Here is a 27,056-nt window from a genome sequence, read left to right as displayed (position 1 = left end):
AATATCTCCTTGATGGATGTAGAAGGTGATGCTGTCCTTAACTGGAAAGTCCGCCATAAGTATGTATTTTGGATGAGGAGTACATAGATATTGGTACATGGAGACCTCTGTGGTGTGTACCTAAGTTGGGGAAAAGAGTAGCAAGTCCAAAGGCCTTTTTCAATGGCAGTCAATCCATTGTAATACTTCCTGGAGTTCTTGGGCTACTACCATTGGTATTTTTTTTTCCATCCTGAGTGTATGTATCACTTATTAACCATGCCTTTACAGAGGAATCATGCCTTTAAATGCTTGCCTAAATCTGGTCAGATTGTTGAAGCTCTGAGACATTTTCTTTTATCTTAGATCCAGTTTACACAAACTGATTGTGGCCATTATCTCAGTCCAACTGGGATCCAACCCAGTTATATTAACCCTTTCACACCAGAATTACATCATACTGGAAAAAGGAGTTCTTGGCTCTCAAGGCCTTATTTGAAAAACTTGGCTTTCCTAAATCCTTGTCACAATGTACAGTCCCTTGTTTATATCTTTAAATAAGCACAAGCTGAACTAGTGCCATGTTTAACTTCAGATACAAAACATTCCAATGAGCCTAAAATGCCTTCTCCCATAAGCCCAACTGTCTTCCTGAATCAGCTAAATCTGAGCAGATTTGTCTGGCAAACTCTGTAGCAAATCAGCCCCAAACAGACTTAAAGAAACTAAAGCTGACAGATCTATACGCATCATAATCCTTATCTTATGTGACCCACATTTATGCTATTGTTTCTTCTTCCTGGGCAAGAAGAATACCTGCACCCAAGTTCTGTGCCCATATTATAACCTTATTCCTTTGGACCACTTTGTCTTATTCAAAACCCTGCATTCTGTAACCCAAGGTTTCTGGTGTATGGGACAGGGAATGTGCATATTGGAACACAGAAACCTTTGTGGTGTATAGCTGGGTCAAGGACCAGACAAGAAAGAACATAGGCCTCCTGCAACTCCTTCTGATTGCACCCAGGGTGTGGACCTTGTGTTTCATTAACAGACTCCATGCAGCTACAATGTCCTCTTTGGGATTGCTCATTGAAATGGTCTGCTTTTTCCCATACAAAGGTGCGGTGGTGCCCTTATCTGCTTAGATGTATATATAGATCATTTAACAGCTTTTCAGTCTTCCCAAATTTCTTAGTCCAGGTTTGAGGTCCTAGCTTTTATCCTATTTTTGGTTGAAGTTTATGACATCAGCTTACCTCCAGCATGCCATTCTCAAACAAATGGAGATAGGAAAAGAATTAATTGAATCCTGGAATAAACACCCCCTCCCATTCTCCATCACCATAACAATTGAATTTGCAACCTCCCTACCTATGAAAAGAAGCACCCTTTCCCCAAGATACACAGGGCTATCTTTTTCCTAGATTATGATTGTTCACATTATACAAATCTTCCCAGAGGTGGCTGTCTTGGGGACAAGAACATGTATGAGAGAAGATTGAAATGAGCCCTTTGAAGAATAATTCGCTGTGAGAACTAAGAAGACAGGCAAAAGTCCTCATCTGTAAAATCAGGGAGTTGGACTGAATGATCTTTTGGGCTCTAAACTCGTGATGCTGAGATTAAAGCTCATTGATTTTCAATGGGATTTAAATCAAATGAGTTCCCCAGCCAGTGATGCATGTTTATCTATACTTCTTGCATTGCTAAAAGTGGGGAAACCAGGTCAAGATCAGATGTTTTGAGTCAGCCTACAGTGAGTAGTGTTAAACCTGAAAGTTGGTTAAAGGAGGCAAACAGAGCTAGATGATAGAAAAATTCATGTTACTTATTTATTTATTCATTCATTCCCCTTAATCATAGCAGACAGACACCATCATGGATTGAGCCAGAGAGAGTCTGACTTCCTTGTACAGAGGAATGAACAGGTTTTTAAATTTTTTAGAACCATCACAATTCAGCATGTTACTTGATTTTATGATCCCCATGTAAAACAGGACCCTTAATGGAATAGGTTTGTAAATACAATAAGATAAAGGTGATGGACAAGGGTCAGTTAAAACTACAACCCAGCATTTCTGTATTTCATTAACAATCCATAACATAGTATAGGCCCGTAAAATATTAAGCGAGGTAGTCTTCTTGGGATGAAGGTCTCATCCTTTAATGGTTAACAGGAGAAAGAATGTTCTTAGGTCAGCCGGATCTGGCCCTGTTGACAGAGAAAAGATATTCTCTGAGCAAACTTTAGAGACCAAAGAAGCTCAGGTTCAGGCTCTTCCGGCTGATCATTAATTCAGGCTCTGGGTCTTATTGAAATTGCAAAAAATGATATAAAATGGTATAAAATGTTCCACAGTAGAAATATGCATGACTGAGCATTGTTATCACAAAATTAAACCATAACAATATTATTGTTAGTTCCAAGTAATTCATCTCTCTCTGTCTCTGTTCTCAATCTCAATCTCTCTGTATATTCCATATTTCTCTTTAGTATTTAATTTAGAAAACTGAATTGTCAGTTTTTGTGATAATTATAATTTTTTTTTCAGGAAAAAGCCCAACTTGCATGTTTTGACTATGGAGATATCATATGTAAAGAGGGTGACATGCCGCAAGGAATTTACTTGATTATTTCAGGAATGTCAAGTGTAAGAGACATTAATATCAATTATAAAAAAGTAATTTAAAATAGTAAGAAAAATGGTACTCTGGGAGTTTAAAAGTTTTCATAAAACCTCTTCTCTAAATGACTAAACATTGATGCCTAAGATGTATATCATAATCAGTTAATTAACAAATACTTCTTGAATGCTTACTATGAAATGCCAGTCTGGGTGAATCAAAAGCTGGAACTGAGGTTGCTGGGAGAAATATCAATAATCTCAGATACGCAGATGATACCTCTCTGATGACAGGAAATGACACGGATTAAGAAGCTTCTGGATCAGGATGAAAGAGAAGAGGGTGAAAGCTGGCTTGAAGCTTAACACAAGAAAACTAAGATCTTGGCAACTGGTCCTATCACTTCCTGGCAAATAGAGGGAGGAGAAATGGAACCAGTTTCGGATTTTATATTCTTGGCCTCAAAGATGACTGCAGACAATGACTGCAGCCATGAAATTAAAAGATGCCCCTTGGAAGGAAAACTGTGGCAAATTTGGACAGCATACCTAAAAGCAGGGACAGCAAAGGTCTGTAGAGTCAAAGCTGTAGTTTTTCTAGTAGCAAAGTATGGCTGTAAGAGTTGGACTATGAGGAAAGCTGAGTGTCACAGAGTTGACACTTTCAAACTGTGGTTCTGAAGACTTTTCTGAGTCCCTTAGACAGTGAGCAGATCAAATCAGTCAATACTCAAAGAAATTAATTCAGGCCATTAACTAGGTCAAATACTGAAGCTGAAGCTTAAATACTTTGGCCACGTAATGAGAAGACAGGACTCACAGGAAAAGACTCTGATGTTGGGAAAGGTTAAAGGCCAAAGGAGAATAGGATGGCAGAGGATGAGCTGGATAGATAGAGTCATGGAAGGAATGAACATGAACTTGGACAGACTTTGAGAGACAGTGAAGCATAGAAGGGCCTGGCATGCTATGGTCCATGGGGTCATAAAGAGTTGGACGTGACCGAGCGACTGAATGACAACAACAACACTTATTGATTTAATGATCAATTGATTAATAAATTGAAAAGTGTAATTCAGGAAATTGCCATTCTGGATCTGATTCTCAACAACAAAGAGGAACTAACTTTTGGGGTAGAAACTTTGTACAGAAATGACATTTCTTTATGTTAGATTTGTAATAGAGAAGGAAAAGAAGGCAGGGCATAGTCTGGCATCCATCTTAAAGAGCAGATTTCAAGGAGTACAAAATAAAAACAGCTAGAATCCCATGGGTGATCACCCCAACAGGGAGGGGCAACTCTTAAGTATGAAATTCTAAAGACAAAGATAAACATTTGTGATAAAGAAAAGGGAATATTGTCTAAAGGGATTGATGTAGATACACAGGGTGCTCATTAACCAACTAAAATCTTAAAAAGATATGTACAAAAGAGGAAAGCAAGGTTAGGTAATGGGAGGATAAACACAAAAAAGAAAATATATAACCTATGTCAAATTGTTTACCATTTTAGGAATGGGAGGGAGGGAGGGAGAAAATTTGGAACTCAAAATTTCTTTTAAATAAATGTTGAAAATTGTCTTTATGTGTAATTGGAAAAAATAAAATACTACTAAATATAGTTTAAAATTTTTTTTTAAATACTGGTGCAACTTCATAAGAATAATCTCAATAGTGTTAAAGATCAGAATGAGCTGAGATTGGTCAGAAAAAAAGTAAGGACAAGAAGAGGATTATTTTAAGAAAGTTATACCAGGGAAGGACTTTTGGTTAAGATGGCTGTGTGGAAGGTTAACAGAGAAGCTGTGACATTCCCCCGTGTGTACTCCAGTAATGGTCTTTAAAAAGTACCAGACCAAATAATAATTTTAAAAAGAGAGAATGAGAGAGAAACTACAGTAAATGCCTTCATCCAGCCCAGGATTGCATTCAAAGACAACCTGAAGTCTACCGGACCCTTCTTCCAGGGACCTTCTACCATGAATGCAGGTAAACAAGTTGGAAGCCTGCTAGCATTTGGACCAGAGATGCTTCAGCTGCACCTGAAGCCTATAGCACCCTGTTTATGTTTAGGAGGGAGGGGAGGGTTAACAAGAAGTAAGGAAGGATGGATTGAGTGGAGAGGAAAACCCTAGGGGCCTTGAAAACACTTTAAACAGGGAAAAGAAGGATTCATTCAAATAGGATCTTGAAAGATAGATAAGTAGTATTCCTATGGGCAGAGATACATGAAGATAGCAGTCCAGGCTTTTGCCAACACAGAACTGAGATCTCAGTTTCTGAACTACTCTCTTAGGGATAGGTGTCATCCCTAAGGAAGATCCAGGAAATTAAAAATGTTATTTCCTTACTATCATCCTTTTTTTTCCCTCCCCAACCAGATGAATTTTTGGGTGGGGTGCTGGAACTTGATATCACCATTGTTTATAATTTCTTCATCACTAATATATGAAAAAAGAGGAAGTCAAATAAAAACTGACAGTGTCTAAGATTCCAAGAAACTTTGGAAGCTGAATAGAACATTTAAAGAATGAAAAGAATTTCTGGACGTTCAAGTTTAAAATCTAAGCCAGACAGTGATTTTCCTGAAAACTCTAATTCTCTGAACTGGCTAGACTCCATAAAACACATTTCCCTTTGAGCACAGCAATCATAAGATTCTGAGGGGTATATTAGGAAGGCAGAATTTATGATTTCAAAGAGAATCTCATATGTGCCTAAAAGGTCCGGAACCGCAAGATACAAGGAATTCTCTAGGCAGAAGGCAGGAGAACTAAAGCATGTATTTACACTCCACAATAACAAGCCCACAAACCAGCGTCCCCATTTTGATATTTTCATCAAAAGCTTCCAGGCCCAATAAGTCCACCTTACAAGGGTAATCAGAAGGCCACAGAGAAGCGAGATGGTATAAGGCAAAATCGTATACATGCTTCCCCTCTACGGTAAGAAGATTACCCACTAGCCTCTAGTCAGCTCTGCTACCGGCAGCTCAGCTTCGGCTGTAGGTGTCTCTGGCTCCAACCGGAAAAGGAAAGGAGGATCTTCAAGCCGTCCTCTCCCCTCTTATAGAGTTTTTGACATCATCAAGCGCCGCCTGAACGACCAGGGCCGATTGGTTCTTGACTTGGCCCTTCCCCCTAGTGTAGACCACGTTAACACACTTCCCCTCAGCCAGCCCCACGACTCATCACACAGGAAGCTCTGGTCCTGCCCCGGAAGAGCAAGCCCCAGCGTCCAGGGAAGCTCAACGAGGCAAGTTGAGTCATTCAAAGAAAACAAAGTCCATTCTGGCTACAAGGGGGCTCCTACTTCCTGAGATATAGAGCATGGGGTAATGGAAAGGGTACGATAGTCAGAGACAAGTCTGGAGCTGAATCCCATCTCCTCCACTCACTAGGTGTGTGACTACAGACAAATTATTTTTCTCTCTTTGAACCTCAGTTCCTTCACCCATAACACAAAAATAATAATAATTTCTCTACCCATCTCATGGGGCAGTTGTCAGCATTAAATGAGACAATGATATACAAAATACTTGTAATCATGAGACACTTAAAAAAGGTAAGTTTTTATTATTCTTGGCAGCATGACTTCTGATTTGTATTTTAATGTGTGTGTGTGTGTGTGTGTGTTTCTCTCTTTGCAGCTGCATGGCTCATTTCTTCACTTTGGAATTCATCCTAAGCTGAGAGAACAGGCAAAATTACCTGACACATTTACAGAATACGTCACAAGTGGTGACATGATAGGAGAGTTAAGTTGTCTGCTTAAAAGAGAAGTGGGCTATACAGCTACCTGTGAAACTATTTTGCAGGTCAGATATCACTACTTTTTTCACTGTATGTTACGTGAAGAGGTATACTGGAATCACCTTGAACCAGCTGAGGAGAGCCAATTGTTAAATTTTCAGTGTGAGCATTTGCACCTCAGAAATCAGTAAATATTACAAATCAGGGCTTGATTTATTGTTTTATGGATAATCTTCTAAACCTAAGAAAGTAATAGAGAAAACATTAACAATGCAGATTAAACTTTAAAATGTGTCCAGCATATTTTTTTGCGGGGCAGGGGGGAGGGGAGGGATAGGTAATTATTAAACATTTACCACTATGCACCTTAATAGTTTTCTTTCATGTAAATCCGGGGCCACAGTATGATTTTTTTTCCCCTGAGAACTCTGATACTTTTATTTTGAAAACCACCCAAATAATCAGAGAATCATGAAATCACAGGATTTTAGAGCAGGAAGGGACTGAAGTCAGTCCCATTTCAAAGTAATCCATAAGTTGTGATCCCACCTCTGCTTGAAGCCCTCCAGTGAGGGCGAACCTTGTTACCATCTGAGGCAACCATTGCTCTTTCAGACTGCTTTATATGTTAGGCATTTTTTCCTGTCATCAAGCCTAGATTTCCCTCTTTGATACGTGCATAAGGATGTTACATGGTGAGGGGTTCTCTAAAATCTTTCATTCTTAGCTTCTTTGCCTGATTGGCACTCCTTCCCTTGGCCCCCCCCCCCCCATCTTTCTTTCTCTCTCACCACTGTCACTTTAATGGCAGTATTTTTCTCTTTCAGGGACTATAATGCTAAAGAATTCATTATTAAAGGTCCAGCTACTTGTGATGAGCCACTCCCTTCTTAGCTAGTTCGGTACTTAGAAATCAGACTTGAAGCCTTTCCAGCATGGTAGAAGCTATCAGAGCTTTCTTTCTACTGGCCTAACCTATGACAATCTTAGGTGTCCTCTACACTGTGATGAGGTGTCACGGTAGGACTTTGGGGAGGTCATAGAATATTCTATAACAAGAAAGCTTGGGCAGTGATTTTGCTGAGTCCTAAGTTCAAGGACAGCATCTACCTTGACTCCTCACACATCCAATCAGTTTTCAAGTAGTGTGGTTTCTATGGCCACATCCCTCATCCATTCCATTCTCTCTACTTACATGGCTATCTCCATAGCCCAGGCTCTCATCATTCCTTAGCTGGACTATTGTAATAGCCTTGGTCTCTCTCCCCTCTAATCTATTTTCTACCTAGCAACCAAGGTGATTTTCCCAAAGCCATAGGCCTAACCATTTCATTCCCCTGATAAATAAAATTTCCTATTATGTCTGGGGTTAAATATAAACCTATTGGACCTTTTAAAACCCCTTGCAACCTGGCTTCGACACTTACTATATATTAGTCTTTTAACACTTTCTGTGGTGCAACCAAATTGGCTTTTTTGGTGTTCCTCACCTGGCCATGACCAAGTCCCTCATCCATTCAGAAAGGACTTCCTCCTGCTCCTGATGGATCTTGTTCTCACTTAGTGAAATTGAGTTGTGTTTTCACCTGATATATAGGATAGAATGATATGATTGATTTACTCAATTGACTCTCCCCTCCCTCACATTCATACCCTTACAAATGTCCTGATTATATTCTGCAAGATAGCCAATATCTTGGCGTGGATAGAGTTCCTATTTTCTCATAGTCTTATTCCTGCTGTTTATTCCCGCGTTGTTATTACTGTGTCTTATTTTTTTCAGGCCTGTTTTATCTCTCTAGAAGACTTATATGAAGGTTTTGATGTATTTTGGTCATTCTTAGAAGATAAAGTGTGGTTGAAAGTTTCACTCAACATAGCAAATCAATATATAAAGGCGGGTATAATGGGTGAGGTAAGACATGTGATTCAACTATTATAATTTTTTTTTAGAACTTTGGTTTCAGCAATGTGTGGGACTCCCAGAATAGAAACTCCTTCTACTAATTTAGATCAGTATCTCTTATGTAACAGACTCTTAGCGGGTTGCCTGGTACATCATTGAAAGAATGAGTGACTCATGTCCATGGTTATGTAGCCAGTATATGACAGCGTATGAATCTAGTTCTTATGACTCCAAGGCCAATTCATTATTTCCCGCTTCCACGCTTCCTCTCCTACGGGATCCATCCTGTTGTTTCACAGGACAGAAGAATGCCTACAAAGTTCATAATTCGTAGATTTAGAGCTGGAAGGGAGCAGTAAGGAAATTCAGGCCTACCTCTCTTTAAGCCTCTGTGTGTGGTGTCAGTAACTCATCACAATACTATCAAGGAAGATGTAGGACATCTGAGAAATCAGAGCTTTGTAATTCTCTGTTTCACATTTATTCTTATGTGGATTCTACAGATGCTGATTTGGCAAACCCCAAGAGGCAAAGATAGTGCTAATAGGAATAATTTAATGAACATTCAGTTGGACCCCAGCCCATTGGGTGTCAGTTGGTCAATCAACAGATATTTATTGTGTCTACTGTGTGCCAGGCACTGTTCTAACCACTGGGGACACAAAGAAAGGCAAAAGACAGTGTTTGTTCTCAAGGAGTTCACAGTCTAAGGGGAGACAACATGCAAACAACTATGTGCAAACCAGTCATATATGGGACAAATTGGAAATTATCAACAGAGGGAAGGTACTAGAATTAAGGGGGATTGGGAGAGGCTTCCTGTAGAAGGAGGGATTTTAGCTAGCACTTGAAGGAAACAACCAAAGAAGCCAGAAGGCAGCAACGAGGAAGGAGAGCATTCCAGGGATGGGGAATTTCAGCCAGTGAACATTCATGGATTCAGGAGATGAATCCAGTTCAAGATGCCCAACAGCCAGTTGGAGAGTTCACACTGGAGGTCAGTGGAAAGGATGGGGCTGCATAAGTAGATCTGAGAATCATCAGCATAGAGATGATTGAATCTATGGGAGCTGGGGAAGTCATCCAGGGAGATAGTATAGAAGCAGAAGAGGGGCCAGGTTAGAACTCTGTGGGACATCCGTGGTTAGCAGGGAAGATCTGGATGAAGATCTGACAAAGGAGATTGAGAAGGAGCTGTCAGGTCTGAGGAGAATCGGGAGAGAGCGGTGTCACAGAAACCTGAAAGAAGAAGGTGTAGAGGAGAAGAGGGTGATCAGTGTCAAAGGCAGCAGACAGGCCAAGAAGGATGAGGACTGAAAAAAAAGGCTGTTAGGTTTGGTAATTAAGAGACTATTAGTAACCAGGAGAGAGCAGTGTCACAGAAACCTGAAAGAAGAAGGCGTAGAGGAGAAGAGGGTGATCAATGTCAAAGGCAGCAGACAGGCCAAGAAGGATGAGGACTGAAAAAAAAGGCTGTTAGGTTTGGTAATTAAGAGACTATTAGTAACTTTGGAGAGAGCAGTTTCAATTAAATGATGAGGCTGGAAACATGACTCGAGAGTTAAGTGGAGAGAGGAAAGGAAGTGGAGGCACTTATTATAGATGGCCGTAAGGATGTTAAGCACAAAAGGCAGGAGAGATGTGGTACAATAGTTATTAGGGATGGATGGATCAGGTGAGGGGTTTTTGAGAATGGGAGAGAGATGGGCATGTTTGTAGGCAGTAAGGAAGCATCTAGTGGACAAAGAGAGATTGAAGATAAATGAGAGAATTGGGATGACAGAAGGGACAATTTGCTGGAGAAGACAGGATGAAATGGTACCACTTGTGCAAACAGAGGGAATCCCTTCTTGCCTTAGCAAGGAGAAGGGCCAACACTTGAGGAAGGGGTGGAGGAAGAGATAGTGGTGGAATAAATATGAGTGATGTGAGATGAGGAAGAGGGGATAAAAGGAAACTCTTGGTGAGTGGCCCCAATTTTTTCAATGAAGTATGAGGCAAGGTTCTTAGCTGAGAAAGGTGAGAGGTGTCGGAGCTATGAGAGAGGAGGGATAAAAAAGTTTGGAAAAGCCATTGTGAGGAGTGGGATATGCAGTCAATTAGTGTAGTGTAAAAGATTTCCTTGCTACATTGAGTGCCAGTTGAGATTATGTCATATAAATTTGTAGTGGACCCAATTAGCATGGTTTCATTACTTTCTCTTCAGCAGCAAATGTGTAAGAACAAAGGCAGAGGATGGTGGGAACAAATGAAAGTCAAGGCTTGGCAGGGCAAGATTGGTAATTGGAGAAGGGCATAAGGGACTCAAGAGAAGAAGGCAGTGTAGGGTTTGAATTGGTTCAGAAAGGGGTCAAGCTGGGGAATGGAGGAGAGAGTAGCCAAGTGCAGAGGTGATAGTCTGGGAAAAAATTGAGGGATTATAGGTCATTGTGTGGTTGAAGAACAGGGTTTCAGGTTGCAAGGCAAAGGGAGAAATAGAATGACAATAGAATGTAATCAGATAATGGCATTTCAGAGTTTGTGGAATTTCAGAATTTGTGAACATGGACACAGGTGATGGCAAGATCAAGGGTATGACCATATTTGTGTATGTCTTTGATACGGTAGAGCAGTCGGTCATGTGAAGTGAGCAAACTGAGGAACTATTAGATGCAGCGGTGGGGAACCTGAGGCCTTGAGGCCACATGTGGCCCTCTAGGTCCTTATGTGAGGCCCTTTGACTGAATCCAAGCTTTACAGATCAAATCCTTTCATTAAAGGGATTTGGATTCGGTCAAAGGACCACACTTAAGGACATAGAAGGCCACATGTGGCCTTGAAGCCTAAGGTTCCCCACCCCTGGATTAACCTGAGTGTTTCTATTAGAAGACAAAATGAAAAAAAATCGGAAGTCGCTCCTCTACAGATGCTTACACTCTAAAGGGGACCACTACATATACACAAATAAATATACAACAAGCCAAATTTCAAAGAGAGAGAATGATAAAAACCAAAAAGAAAGGGATGGCTTTACCAAGGATGTGGTTCCTGAGCTGAGTCCTGAAGGAGAAGGATTCTTAGAGGAAATACGGAGGGATCGTGCACCCCAAATTTCTATCTCTTTATTGTGGCTCTCTACCTTTTCATCCCAATCCTGTTCTGAGAGCTTTCTAATTACAGAGTAGTAGTGGTTCAAATCTGCATCTTTCTGCTCATGGAACACAAAGAATGGATTAAGAGTGAACCTTTTGTACCAACCCAAAGAGCAGGATTAGGATCAAGGGGTAAACTTAATGTCATTTATCTATCTATCTATCTATCTATCTATCTATCTATCTATCTATCTAACTATCTATATCTATCTATCTGTTCATTCATTCATTTATTTATAGAAATTAACATCATAGGTATTTGGAACATAATAATATGTATGTGGAAAATTTATCAAGCTATAGTGAGCAGTTATCTATTGATGGGACTTCCTCTAGTTCAATAGGAGGAAAAACCTTTCTAATGATGCATTGTTCAAAGCTGGAATGGGCTTCCTGGTGAGCTAGTGAGCTCATTGTAGGGGATCTTACAGCAGAGGTGTGATTCTTTATGGGGGATATTGTTCAGGAGTCCCCTGTACTGGTTGAGGAGATGAGGTTAGGTCACCCCCTAAAGTCACATCCAGTGTTATGATTGCCTAATGTTGCACCCCTCAGTCCTGTGGAAAATGACACTCTTTTTGCCCTTGTCTTTCCATTTTGGATGCTATAAGATCATCCCTCTCCTCCCCTGTGGGTACTAGGAACTGACTAATATAAGCCAGTAAAGCCAGTTCTACCCAAACTCACAAGAGGCAACCTTTGCATTAGAATATTATTAAGGACTTAGAAAGCCTAAATATTATTAACTATTCACTGGTTCTCCATTGTCCACCTGTTTACTTTAAATTCCCATGGATTAGTGATGCATGATGAAATCATGTGGCAGTCCTTATATTTTAAGTCAAGTCAATAAACATTTATTAAACACCAACTACTGTGTGTACCAGGCACTGTGCTAAGCATTGGGCATACCAAGAAGGGCAAGAAAGAGTCTCTGTTCTCAAGGAATTTACAGTCTAATGGGAGAATAACATGCAAACAGCTGTCTACCAACAGGATACCAACAGGTTAAAGTGGGGATAATTTCAGAGTGGAACACTAGTATTAGGGAGGATTGGCAAAGGCTTCTTGCAGAAGGTGGGTCTTCAGCTAAGACTTGGAGGTAGGGAGCCAGGGAAGCCAAAAAGTGAAGATGAGCAGGGAGAGTGATCCAGGTAAACCAGGAAGCAGACCATTTATTTCTATCATTTATTTTTAGGAATTAACATATCAGAAGTATTTAGAAGAAAATAATGTTTACATCGAAAATTTATCAAGCTATTGTGAGCTGTCTATTTATGATAATACTATGCAATATGTTCTCCTTGTATTTGGAAGTGTGATTAATGTTGCTACTAAGGAACCATATTTTGCTCCCAGCTTAATACCTCCAACATGTTTTCAGGTAAGAAGGATAATTCCTGGCATTCTAAATTTGTACCTTATTATTCTATCCACAAATCTTATCAGGGTATTGTATAAAATAACTTTTATGTTCTACCTACAGTACTAAAAAAAATAATATAGCTTCACCTCAAAAGCATAGATCCTATAGTCCTTATATTATTTATCCTGTGTCGGGGATAGGGATTGGACCTGTGATTTCATCGGTATAGGGAGTTTCTTAGTGAGAAAACTCTGTATAACTCAAAACCTTCCTTTAATACTAGGTAGTGGTTTATCGTTTGCTTGTTTGTTTTGTTTTGTTCTGAGATTCTTTCATTTCTTTTATTACAGACAATTCTGAGTAGGTCTGGTAATCCCAGGATGTTATAAACCAATCCAATCCATTCTAATCCAATAAACATTGATTAAGTGTTTATGAGATGTGGCAGACATTGTGCTAAGCACTGGAGATAAAATTAGCAAAAAGAAAGTAGCCTTTGACTTCAATGAGTTTATAATCTAAAGGGGAAGACAACACACAAAAGGAGGCATGAAAGCTGAGCGGAAGGGACAGGACAGGACACCAGGGATATTTGGTGTCGAGATGTCTTGTTCTGTGAAGCTGAAACCAGGCAGGGCAGAGCTGAGTCGTTTCTGAACTCTATAACGAAAGACACTGGGAGGAGTCTGGATATCTGCCCTCCAATCAGAGGAGAGAGGAGGCTAAGGAAGGTAGAGTCAATCAAGGCATGAATTAACAGCTTGGCAGAGAGTTTAAAAGTGAAGAGTTTAAAATTTTTTTTTTCAAGTGATGAGTTTATCCTGAGAAGGGCATTTTGTTGTGGAGTTGAACCAGGCAGGACCAGTAGATGCAAAGTGGAGTGAGCTAAGTCTAATTTCTACCTTCTATAAAGGAAGATATTGGGAGGAATTTGGTTACTCTATGCTTGTTGCTCAGTCTGTGTCTAACTCTGTGACTCCATTTGGGGTTTTATTGGCAGAGACACCAGAGTCGTTTGTCATTTCCTTCTTCAGCTCATTTTACAGATGAGGAACCTCAGTTCAAATAGGGTTAAGTGACTTGCCTAGGGTCACACAGCTAGTAAGTGTCTGAGGTTGGATTTGAATTCGTGAAGATGAGTTTTCCTGATCCCAAGCCCAGTGCTTTATCCATTTATATCATTAAGTCAAAATTCATGACCTCGAAGAGGGCCATGAGCATGCCTGAATGGTTCGGAATTGCAAAGCATAATAAATTCTCTAGGTAGAAGGCAGAGGAAGTATAACATTTATTTAGACTCCAAAGGATCAGACCCAAGAACCAATGCCCCCAATTTGATATTGTGGCAACAACATTCCAAAACCAATAAGCCCACCCAGCAAGCCAGACCATACTTGTGCGTCCCCTCAATGCTAGTGCCCTTCTATGAGAAGATCACTCACAAATCCTAAGCCCCTGCTCAGCACTCTCTCTCCTGCAGCTCTGCTGACTCCAAGTTCTGAAACTTCCTCTTGTGTTAAGCATTCTCCACTCTGCACACTCTGAAAGCTGGCCCTCAGCTGCTGAATCCTGCTGCTCTCCGTTTCTTGGTTTCTTCAGCTTCTCACTTCTAGTCCTCCGTTTCTTAGTTTCTGCAGCTTCTGCCATTTCCAATCACTATTCTCTCTTTTTATACAGTCCTTAGAACTCAAACACATACCATTGACTCTGGTTTTAGCAACTCCCCTTAGGGCCCTGAGGGCTTCTCACCTCTGGGCCTCTGTCTAATCAATCCTCCCTTTGTTGGCCCCACCTGAAGCCTATTCAATGTGTGGGGAAAGATCTTTTCACTTACTGATTGGCTTTACACCATTGTGCCCACCTAGGAAGCTGAGGGAGATAGAGTTGAACAAGGTTTGCATCTATTCCAGTCTAAGAAGACTACAGAGATTATTAGATAATTCAATACAATCCAGTCCTGGAGGTTAGGGGGGAAGTTCCAGGATGTTATAGTTGTGGAGGCCTGGTTTTGAAGTGTCCAGAAGTCAAAGACAGATTTGAGGAAGGAATAAAGACTGGCTGGCCTGAGCCCCTCCACAAAATGGAGGCCCCAAGAAGATATCATCAATGGGGCAAGGGAGGTGGTCTAGAGAAGTGATATGCCAGGGTAAAAAAGCCACAAGAGGAGTTGTGTTCTTTGTCATTAGTTCAATGAGTTGTTGCCTCATTAGAATTCTTGGTGTCTTATCCTATGGAGACAGAAGCAATGACTTTATCTCTTACACATCATTCTTGGGTTGTAGAATTTTTTGAAAGTTCATGAGATTTGGAGATGTCTAGCCCTTCATCTTGTTGGTCATATAACCTAGAAGTATAAGGAGTGTTTTGTAATTGTATTTATATAGGTCCTGAGGGAGCTTTGGTAAATTGGTAAATTATCAGATTTTTACGCATTTTGGTAAAAAAATGAGATTTCCTTTCTAATGTTTCTTCATAGGTTTTTGTTATTGCAATATAGAAATGTGATTGATTTTTGTATATTTTGTATCATGCTACTTTCTTGATGCTGATTATTTTCTCAACTAGTTTATTTGCCAATTATCCAGATTTTCCTAAATATTCTATTACATCATCATCAAATAAGGATAGTTTTGCCTTGTCTTTGTCTATATTTGTGTCTCTTACCTTATTTCTATTGGTAACATTTCTAGAAACATATCAAATAACAGTAGGAGAAAGGAGACATCCTTACTTTACTCCAGCATTTACTGGGAAAGCTTCTAGTATCTTTTCAGTCATAATGCTAGCTTTTTTTTTTTATATATATATAAATATATATAATATGTATGTATGTATACATATTTATATATATTAAAAAGATTCTTCTATGTCTATGCATCATAGGATTTTTCTTACAAAAGCATAAATGAATATTGTATTTGGTTAAACAGAAGGGAAAAATATAGAACTAAGCAAATTCTTAGAGAATTCAGAGCTGAAAAGACTCATAATGCCATCTGAATGGAAACTTTAAAGTTTGCAAATATTTGTCAGCCTCACTTGATCCTGTTACACAAAGACCACATGTTAAGACACAAAAAAATTCTAAAGAAATATTAAAAAAAAACCAGAAATGCTAAACGCATCCTTTAAAGACCATAGTATACTGAAAACATTAAATGATTTAGGGAGGACAAGCCAAAGATACAGTGCTAAGTGATGACATCCTGAAAAATGAGTGGGGCAAAGAACAAATCATAGAAATAATAACTATGTAAAAGAATGATAGTGATAAGACAACACAAAAAATTTCTGAGATGTAACTAAAGTTGTACTCAGATGAAAAACTATATTTCTAAGAACATACTTCAGCAAAAGAGAAAAAAAGAAGATAAATTCACTGAATTAGAAACTAAACATTAGAAAATCAACAAATAATTGTATGATAAAATGTTTAAAATTGGAAAATAGATCATTCCTAATACAAAAAGATTAAAGGATTGATAAAACTAAAAATGGTTTCTTTGAAATGACTAACAAAATTGACCTTTTGCTAACCTAATTAAAAAGTAAATGGAAGGAAGTCAAGTTAACCAAATGAAAATGGTTTCAGACTTTTTGGAATAAAACTTGGAATGATATTACTGAAAAAAGATAATATACAGATGGCTGACTACTATTGTGATTAGTTTTGACTCATCTTTCAGATTCAAGGTACATCTGATATAAACAAATTGCTGATTGTACGAAAAGAAGATACTTCGAAAAATGACAGTTTAGAAAAGGAATGCTTTGAGTCTGAGAAAAACAGTAAGGAGACAGGCACTTTAATACATTTATAATTTGCTTTTATTTCTAAAGAAAGAAACTAAGAGAATTCTTGTATTTTGTATTTGTCAAATCTGGTTTCAGAATAATGATTAAGAAGTTGGCCTTAGGATGAACAAGGCTTTTTGCCTTGCTGTCCCAGGCATGATCACCATCCTCCTAGCTGGAGAAATCATGCCTCCTATTCAAGCTTTACACCTTTGCTGAATACACAGTCCTCCTATGTGGCATGTTTGCACCTGTGTTGGAGATACATTCTTGATCGCTACTCATCTTACATCCACTGTGAGGCTTGGGTGATTTCATAGTACTTCCCTTCCTCTAGTAGTTTTAAGTAATTCAGTTTTTGCCCCTTATCTGTGTGGGCAGAGACAATCAATTCCAAGTCTGAGTAGAGTGACCTTGGCAGACATGTGATAGAAACAAATAGGGGGACCTTATGATATTAATTGCCTTGATCTTTTGAGCCAGGGGAAGAGTGAAACAGAGATTATTGTTGGTAGGATAAAGGTGAAAATTGGGGCCTTTGGGATGTCATGGTTAGGCAGCTATGAGGGAGGGAGTAATGCTGATATCTGAAGCTGGACAAATAAATGTCCTTTAGGGACGAAAAAGGGATGCCAGTTTAAGATCTTTCAAATATGGTTACAACTTCACATACGTCTCTTGACTCTCACTGTCCCGGTTCCAACATCCTGGACCCTTTACACTGCTCTACCCTAAGCATACTTCTGAGCTTCAATTTGTCTTGCTTTGGTAACACAAAACCCTTTTTATTTCTCCCAATTTGATTTCTCACTCATCCCATAGCCTTTTGACTTCTGGAGCCTAGTTGTTCTTTGGCAGCATCTAGCAATCAATTCAGTTTTCCCAGAAGAAAGCAATGTAGTTGAAAGGAATATCGAGTTCCCACTGATCTCTTTCTACTGCTCCAGCCTGAACTTGGGTTATTTAGTCTTTCAATGGCTGGCCCTTACTCAAGCAATAAAAATTCATTTGGTGAATTTCATTAAGTCATTCTGGGGTCTGGGGATGCAAAAAGACAAATGTGCCCCTAAGTCCTTGCCCTCAAGGAGCTCACCTTCTATTGGGGGAGACAATGTGTACATTTCAAATAGATAAAAGGCAATTTGGAGGTACTAGGAGATGTGGCAGTTGGGATACAAACTCATACAGAAGATGGGTTTGAACCGAATCTTGAGGGAAAGTAGGAATTCTGAGAGGCAGAGGTGAAGAGGGAGTTCCTTTCAGTCACTGAAGGCAGTAAGTATTAAGGCATAGAGATAGGAAATAGAGGGTGATATTTAAGGAATGGTAAGAAGGACCGTTCTTTAATTCTAGCTCATGTGTAATAAAGTTGAAAAGGTTGATTGGAACAAGTCTGTGAAGAGCTTTAAATGGCAAATAAAGAGTTTACATTTGTTCCCAAAAGTAATAAGGAACCACTAGAGTTTATTGAGTAGATCAATAGTCTAGGTCAAGTCTGAGCTTTCAGAAAATCACTTTGGCAGTTGTGTGGAGGATATATTGGAATTAGAAACTAATTAGGAAGTTATTGTAATGGTCTAGACAAGAGAAGATGAAGGCCTAAACCATGGTGGTGCCTCTTTGAGTGGGGGAGGGGTGATGGATACAAGAGATGTTGTAGAGATAGAAAGAAGACTTGGTAGCTGATTGGCTATATGGAGGGAGTGGGGGTGAAAGGTGAAAGGTTCAATTCAGTAATTCAATTAACATTTATTAATCTCTTCCTATGTGCCAGGTGGGAGGCCAAGTGCCGGAAGGATAACACCAAGACTGCAAACCTGAGCAGCTGGAAGGATGGTAGTGTCTTGACAGAGATAGGGAAATTGGCAAGAGGGCTGAGTTTTGGGGGGAAGATAATGAGTTCGATTTTGAACATATTTGAGGGGCTATGGGACGTTCAGTTTAAAATATTCAATAGCTATTTTGTGATGCGAGATTGGAGCTCAGGAGAGAGACCAGGGCTGTGTATATTGATCTGGGAGTAGTTTGCAAAGAGATGATATTTAGGCCCATGGGAACTGATGAAGCCGAGGCCACCGAGTGAGAGGAGAGATAGATAGATAGATAGATAGAGAGAGAGAGAGAGAGAGAGAGAGAGAGAAAGAGAGAGAGAGAGAAGAGGTAGAGCCTTGGAGTTTACCCACAGTTAAGGGATGTGGAAGATGACAGAGTAAAGGAGACTGAGGAGTGGTCAGACAGTTTAGTGGAGAGTCAAGAGAGAGCAACTTCATGAAACACCAGAGAGAAGATAGTACCCAGAAGTGTGTGGTCTGCTGCAGAGAGGTCAAGGAAGATGAAGTTTTTAGCAAATATGTAGAAAACAGCAACATTTGCAGCAGGCCCTTCCTGTTACATGGGGCTCTTGTATTGGAGTTGCATTGCTCTCCTGTCTCTTATGGCCAAATTGCCAAATAATATTACTGAATGATGAAGAAGAATTCATGTTTCAGGGAATTCTCTATTCCCACAACCTTCAGTGATAGGGGGATGGAAAGGATATGGACCTGAATACTGAATCTGTGGTGGCTTTCCACCTTTATAACCGCACCAAGCCAAAGTCCCATTTCTCCTAGTACTTCTCTTTGTGTGGTAGTGATAAAGGGCTATGAAGGGGCTGGTCTGTATCAGAATTAAGCCTGGTCAAATCTGACCTGTGTAACATTTAGCACATATGAATTGATAGTTTATGAAATTATGAAATGGCGGCAGGCACGCCTGTTTCTTTGGATATTGCAGGAAAAGCCACAATGGCAGTGGGAAATGGGGCTGCAATCACACTTGAATGAGGTACTGAGGGCAGTTGGGAGACTGAACAGCATGGGCCCAATGGAGATGGACGAGAGTTTGCAGAGCAGAAGTTAGAGGTCTTATTTTTATAGGGTTTAGGGTGGGGGAACAGCTGTTGTTCAGTCATTTCAGTCATGGCCAGATCTTTGCGACCCCCTTTGGGGTTTTCTTGGCAAAGAAACTAAAGTGGTTTGCCATTTCCTTTTCTAGATCATTTTTACAGATGAGGAAACTGAGGCAAACAGGGTTAAGTGACTTGCCCAGGGTCACACAGCTAGTAAGCATCTGAGGCTGGATTTGAACTTAGGGAGATGAGTCTTTCTGGCTCCAGGCCCCATGCTCTATCTACTGAGTCACCTCACTGTCCTTTTGGGGAACAGACTCTTGTCTCTGCTACCTTCATTTCATTGACATATCCAAATCATCTCAAAGTTGTTAGTGAAACTTTAAAGTTAACATGTTCACATCATCTCAAAATTACCAGCACTCTTTGGTGTTCTGCTGGTCTAACTGTGGATATCTGGAACTTATCTGAGATTTATATATCATAGGACCTTTTGGTTAATTTATGACATAATTTGTAAATTAATGTTCTTTTGATCTTTGGGATGGTTTGTATGTGACTTCCAGGTTCTTCTTTGCAATCTTATTTCCTGCAATTGCCCCTTTATACTGTCTCCCTATAAACTTATTTTGCTGACTAGAATTGGGGATGGGTGGTCAGGGGAACCAGAACAAGATATAATTTTAACACAACACATTACCTTAGATTGTAATTATTTCTATAAATGCCTTATCCTCTACTAAACTCTTAAGTTTCTTAAGGGTAAGTTATGTCTTCTACATCTTTGGGTCCCATAGTACCTTGCACAGAAGTGGGAGTTTTAAAAATATTTGTTAAATGAATAGGTGCATTACTGTGCTAAACCTCACATGCTTGATGCCTTTCGAATGTAGTACAATGATAGTCATGTGAAAATAGGAATGACCTGAAACCTCATAGTGGATGGAACTTGAGTTTGCTAATTTCTGGTGAACATGTAGGTAGAGACATATTTGGCAACAATATAGTGTGTTCCTGGTATAAATAAGATTGGAGAAACACACACATTTGTGTGATATGTGTGTTTATATATACCTGTATACACAAAGGTCTATGTACACACACACACACACACACACACACATGCACACGAGCTAACGTTAAATGAAATATTCTAATACATGTATTTATGTGTAGCATATACATACATGTGTATTAATGGAAAGAGTATCAACACAATTGGTTATCTTTAAAAGAGGAATGGCTATCTTGTTAAACACCTTAAAGAGACATCCACATTTCCTAGGGGTTATTCATTTGAACATGGCAAGAAGTTGAAAATGTTTTATTATGAATAGTTTACTTGATATGAACAGTTTTGGAATTGATTACTCAATGTTTTTATATATAATGTCCCAGAACCTTTTGTTACACATGAAGTTTGTCTGGCTACTTTTAAATAACTTCGTTTTTGTTATTTGAGTCAATCTTACGAAAAGTGTTCTGTTATTAATTTCTTAGTGAAATCTCTCCTAATTGTGTGTGTGTGTGTGTGTGTGTGTGTGTGTATGTGTGTGTGTGTGTGTGTACAATGTCAAGTATAAAAATTAGGTTCTAATTTTTGGTTTGTATCTGAGTTTCTTATATATATCAATATGACAGTTGGCTAACCTAAAAATGTAAATTCCTTGGTCTAAAATGTTCCAAATTTGAGTTGCTAATCGTCAAGACATAAGGTTTGAGCTAATTTCCATTATTTGACCTCATTGGCAAAGTAAATTTAAAATTGTGTTAAGACCAATTTTATAGGAGACTTAAAAACGAGAGAAGGATCTCTACATATGACCTGAACTGGAAAGGCCCAACAGCTACAACCTGCTCTCAGACCACACCCAAGCCGGAGGGCATAAAGGACTCCACCACACGGCATCGAGAGGACTCCATGGCTGTATGAGATGAGACTTCTATGAAATGGACAATTTTATTTCTTTGATAGTTTGCTTTTTACCCTTGTACCTTTTGTCAGTGAAATCTACCTACTAAAGGGGATTGCCCCCTTTGATTTTGCCAATTCACTGATCAATCTCTCCCTCATTTTCCCCTCACATCATTTCCCATTATGAACTCCATAGTGAAGAACATTTGATGAAGTAGTTGTAGTATCAGTTAGTGATTCATTGAGGAGACTGCGTCTCTCAGTAGAATCAGATGGGGGAATGAGAAAAAATTATTCTTTCTCTCTTGTACTTAATAACTAATTATTGAATTAGGACCGAGGTTTTCCCCCTTTTCTACTTCCTCATTCAGAAATCAACCCCTGTAGGTTACTCAGATAGGGTAACATATACCCTATTGGAAGTGGAGGGCTGATATTAAGAGGGAGAACTCAGATCTGTTCAAAATATAAAATTAGGCGAATTGTGTTTTATTCAGAAAGGTCTGGGAAAATGGGGATTCTCTCTTTCGTTAGATGGGTGATATGGCCAGTCATGTACCCCGGCCTCTCATTAGAATAAGCCCATTTCTCATTATGATATTCATCCTTCTCATTACTTGTTAACCTAATCAGAGTTGATGTCCATCCTCAGGTGTGTGCTCCCTTTTTCAAAGGCTTTATAAGTATTGAAGGTTTCACAGATTAAAGGACAAATGAGCACTTTTTGTTAACCTACTTGTTAGCGGTGGTTGATAAAACTGATTATAATTTGCCCAGAAACTAGAAAAATTTTACTCGTGACACATGCATATATATGTGTGCATGAATGGATACATGTGCACAATACACATGCTACACCAAGTTACTTCTAAATGGAATATTCTAATATATACGTATATAATACATATACAAGTATGTATATGTATGTGTGTATCTATAGCTTTCTGTCAATCTGTCTATCTATGAAAATCCATTTAGAGGCAGCTTAGTGTGGTAGTATATCTATTCTACACATTCTGTAGTAGCATCTATATTCTAATATATATACAAATATAGCTATACTTACATATTAGAATAATCTATTTAGAGGCAGTTTGGCATAGTTATATATATTCTATATATAGTTATATCTATATATCTATATATTTTCTAGTATACATGCACATGCATATATGCAATATACTTAAATATCTTTATGTGTAATAATTCATTTAGAGGTAGCTTGGCATAGTGATATTCTATATTCTGTAATATAAATTCTAATATATATGAATATATACATATATGTACACACATATATTTCTATATCTATATATTAGAATAATTGATGTAGAGGCAGATCGATGTATTGACCAAAGACCTGGATTTGGAATCAGAAAGAAGGCTTTGTGTCCTGCTTCTGTCCCTTACTAGATGTAATAATGATGATACTAACACAAGCTGTGGAGCACTTTCAAGTTTATAGAACACTTCACGAGTCATTGCATTTGACCCTTACCTGTGTTATAACAACCTTCTGAGGAAGGTGCTGTCATTATCTCCATTTTTACAAATGAGGATTCCAAGGCTGAGAGACATTGGGTGACCTGCCCAGAGCTATGTGGGAAGTGTCTGAGGCAGATCAGGACTGAGGTTTTCCTGACTCCAAATCCGAGGCTGTATCCGCAACACTTAAGCCATCTCATAAAGAGTGACTGCGGGCAAGTTTTATCTCTCTGAGCCTCAGTTTACTCATCTGTAAAACGGGATCCTAATCTTTGTTCAGCCTGTCTCCCAGGCCTGTTGAAAAGAAAGCCTGGGAATTGTGGCGATTTTTGAAGCCCTTGTACTTGGTGCCAAATCAGGATGAGTATTTCCTCCTCAATTTCCTCTTAGAGGCTACTTTCTGGCATCTTCTGTGATCTTGAAGAGTGATGGTTATCGAGACATTCTCAAGGACTGTCTCTTTTTCGGCCCTCCCCCAGTCACCCTGTCTCTCCCAAGAGGGGTTTGGTGCATGCTTTTAGACACACAGATGGACATTATAGTGTTCCAGAGCAGAGCTGTTAATTAGAATGTTTCATGCCTTGGGGTGAACCTCACAAAATCCAAACGGTAATGAAAAAGCACCATCAGATCAACTTTTAAAGACAAATTCAGCTCAAGGGAGGTAATCTGGGGAGTGAGAGAAGAATTAGTTACCTTAGGACGTTTGTCTTGTAGATAGAGCCAGGTGGCAAATGGTTGGAGCTTATTTAGGTTGCAGCAGTTGGGAGTGGAGTAGGGAGGAAACACATATTGCCTACTACTTTTCTATTTTAAGTCTTCTTGCTAACTAGGTACTTAGCTCAATTGGCTCTATGGTGCTAAACTATATTATCATAAATGTCATCAGCTCCCTCTAAATTTCAGCACCTTGAAACAAAGCCTAGGCTATCCCATCCTAGTTATGCTTCTGTCCCAAAGGAATGTAGACCATGCCTAAAGATGCCCACTCTGACCTAATACTTTGTAACATTTTACTAAGAAATTTTTAGTTCAATTTAGGCTACATATTTTGACAAGTCTAGTTAATGCTGGTATTCTTTCTTTCCTCAGAAAACAACACCTACTCACGATGGAGAATGCTATCTACATCCACAGAAAGAACTATGAAGTATGAATGCCGATTGAGGCACACTTCATGCTAGCCTCCCCCCCCTTTTTTTTTTCCTTTTCTCTCCTTTGTTTTTGTTTTTGGGTTGGTTATTTTTTTTTTGGTCCTGTTTCTTCTTTCGCATGATTCATTTCATTGATCACAGTTCTTCTCCGTAACTTGACTAGTGTGTAAATTAATTCAATGCGAAGTTATACATGGAAGCTATATGGGATTCCATGCTGTCTTGGGGAGGAGGTGGGAGGGAGGGAAGAAAATCTGGAACTCAAAATTACATAGAACCGAATGCTGTAAACTAAAAATAAAAATTAATAATTAAAAAAATTAGAATTAAAAAAAAAAGAAAACAACACCTAAAATTTGAGTCAGAGCCACTCGTAAAAAAAAAAAAAAAGAAAATGGTGAGTTCAGATAGTTTGACTTGTTTTTTACAATTCATTATATAAATTACTACAAAATCAAATATAAAATATTTGGAGATATTGAGAGGAGAGACAAATCAAAATTATTTTAAAATATGAATTACGGAATATTTAAAAATAAATGCAATTTTACTTCATCTTTGGCATAAATTTTAGAAATATTTTTAGAAATATTTAAATTCTAAAAGCAGGGGTCTGTGTAGAAAGGTTACATTTGGAGTACCCCTCTTTCTTTCTCCTTGGCAACTCTTGTCGTTCTTAAGAATTCAAATTCCCCTGTTGTTAAAAAGAAAATAGATCCACACAGATATCAGTGGCAAAGACAGGAATATTGTTCACCCAACATTTCTCTCCTTGCATTGTACTCTGAAATTTAGAGTTAAAGACTATGTCAATCTAAGTAATATAGCTTTACAGGGCCAGATAGGATAGCTAAAACACAAGTACCACCACCTCTTGTAAACGGCCCTTACTTTATTTTAATTTCTTTTCCCTAATTTTTCCTTTGTAATAGTTTTTGGAAACAAAAGTTTTATATATTTATAGAAGTTTATTTTTATATATTTCTATATAGCATTTATGTATCACATTGAAATTTGCAAAGTACTTTATATATCTATGTATATATGTATATGTAAGTATGTATTATCCCATTTGATCCTTACAATAATCCTCTGAGGTAGATGGTATTATTATCCCCATTTTGCAGATGAGAAAGTTGAGAGAAGTTCAGTGGCTTGAGGTTTGAGTCAGGATTTGAACTCAGTCTTCCTGACTCTAAGTCCAGTACTCTACCCACTACATTCCCTGGATGCAAACTCACAGTCTACCATTTTTTCTCTTAGCTTTTGTGAAGACGAGTCAGCTTCTTATACAAGCAAAGCTTTTGAATCTGCTGCTTGGCATCTACTGCCTCTGGTTAAAGACCACGGACTAATATCCACATTCAATGGCCCAAAAGTCTCTCAAGACTGTTTTCTTAGAATTTCCCTGAAACCAATCACTGCTGCATCTGTTTGATGAGGAAGGAGGTGACATGAACTGCTTTCGGAGCTGTACTTTAAAGACTGAGTGTCAAATTTGAGATGTAAATAGAATTCCACAAGGTAACAAATTCCAGCAATCCATCCAGTCCCCAAACTTGAGTCTTACCAAATGAGGTCTAGTTACCAAATAGAGATAATAGCTATGGTCAGTTCAGAAAAATTAATTATTAATATTGTTTGGTAATGAGCAAGGGGCTGTGATATTGATTCCTGGACTTCCTGCTGTCAGTATCTCTCCCTCATTTTCTAGCATTAGTTCCTTGTTGTTTTTTCTTCCTAACTATAGTAAAAGTAGAAGAATGGACTTTTCTGTAACATTGCCTTGGCTTCTAAATGCAATTTTAAGGAGATGAATTGTTAGCATATTTATTTTTAACATTTTTAAATGTAACATTTAAAAAATTTTTCTTGAGTAAAGCCAATTAAAGACAGAATTGTTCGGACTGTTTGTTTATTATCTGGATTTCCGTGGTTCTATGATGCTTGTAAAGAGGGAACATTTCAAAGCTCTAAACACGGTGAAAACCATGAGGAAAATGGGAAGGGCCAAAAGGCAAGTCACAAGTATTTAAGGCAGGCAGGCAAGCAGGCAGGCAGGCAGGCAACAAGCACTTACAATGTTCCAGGCACTTGGGACAAAAATAAAAACCAAAAGAAAGAGGTCCCTGCCCACAAAGAGCTTATGTTCTAATGGACCAAGACAGCAGCACATAAAAACGGGGGAGTGGGAGAGGTACCCAAGGGCATGGTGGTGAAATCCTGGAGAGTCAGAAGGGAATAAAGCATGGCCAGTCTGGGCCCTCCCCCAAAACGGAGGCCCCTGGAAGGGACTCACCAGTGGGAGAAGGGGCCTGGCACAGAGTTCAGTGTTCTACAGGGAGGTCCCCAAGATGAGAAGGCAGCGGAGTCACTGCAGCAAAATCAGGAGAGTCAGAAGCATAGCCTGAAGTCTGAGCCATAAACATTCTGGATGTGTTCCCTCTGACCATGCATATAGCCACCCATCCTTTCCTGCCCACCCTCTGCAGTACTTGAACGTTTCCTCCTGACTTCACAGCCTTCCATGTGACTGACCCCTCTTCTTCATACAATCCCACAAGTCCAGTGGCAGCCTTTCTCCTGGCTCTTCAAAGTTCTGTTTTATATTGCACCCTCTTCATTCCCACCAGGAACCTCTACCTCTCTAAGGCCCTCTGTGTGATAATCATTTTAAAGTTTTCAGAATCTGGAGGGTTCCATCATTTGGAAAGTGCAGCTGTGCTCAGTAGAATATTGAATTTTTTTTTCTAATGGGACTTATTTCTGGGGGAAATTTAGGGTCATTAAAAGACCTTTCCAATTTACTGAAGGCAATTCAGCCTAGTCTCTTCTTCCATTTAAATTCTGAAAGTGACCTTCCCATAGAAATCCTTTTCTTCCTTCAAGGCCAATCTTTGCTAGTCTTTCTTCCATGGGACCTCTTGCAACTTAGGAAGTCTGATCCTCAAGACGATTACTTTGTGTAGGTCTGAGCTCCAAGTAGCTCTAGTTCAAACTTGGAATTTGCAGACAATGTCTTCCACAACAGTCACCCTCACCCCACAATGAGGCTT

At 39.1% G+C, this 27,056-nt stretch overlaps 1 protein-coding gene across 1 annotated transcript in view; it reads left to right on the top strand.

Moving 5' to 3' along the window:
* SLC9C2 (solute carrier family 9 member C2 (putative)) overlaps nucleotides 1-25,355 on the top strand; it is a 109,721-nt gene extending 84,366 nt beyond the window's left edge. Inside the window, exons 21-26 of the mRNA XM_036755503.1 lie at nucleotides 2,535-2,633; nucleotides 6,256-6,423; nucleotides 8,142-8,273; nucleotides 12,594-12,779; nucleotides 16,448-16,550; nucleotides 25,264-25,355. Coding sequence (XP_036611398.1) covers nucleotides 2,535-2,633; nucleotides 6,256-6,423; nucleotides 8,142-8,273; nucleotides 12,594-12,779; nucleotides 16,448-16,550; nucleotides 25,264-25,355 — 780 coding nt within the window. The remainder of the gene's footprint in view (nucleotides 1-2,534; nucleotides 2,634-6,255; nucleotides 6,424-8,141; nucleotides 8,274-12,593; nucleotides 12,780-16,447; nucleotides 16,551-25,263) is intronic.
* Nucleotides 25,356-27,056: the final 1,701 nt, after the last annotated feature.

Source organism: Trichosurus vulpecula, chromosome 4, assembly GCF_011100635.1.
Source record: "Trichosurus vulpecula isolate mTriVul1 chromosome 4, mTriVul1.pri, whole genome shotgun sequence".
Classification (NCBI taxonomy): Eukaryota; Metazoa; Chordata; class Mammalia; order Diprotodontia; family Phalangeridae; genus Trichosurus; species Trichosurus vulpecula.
This window is presented reverse-complemented; position numbering and strand designations above follow the sequence as displayed.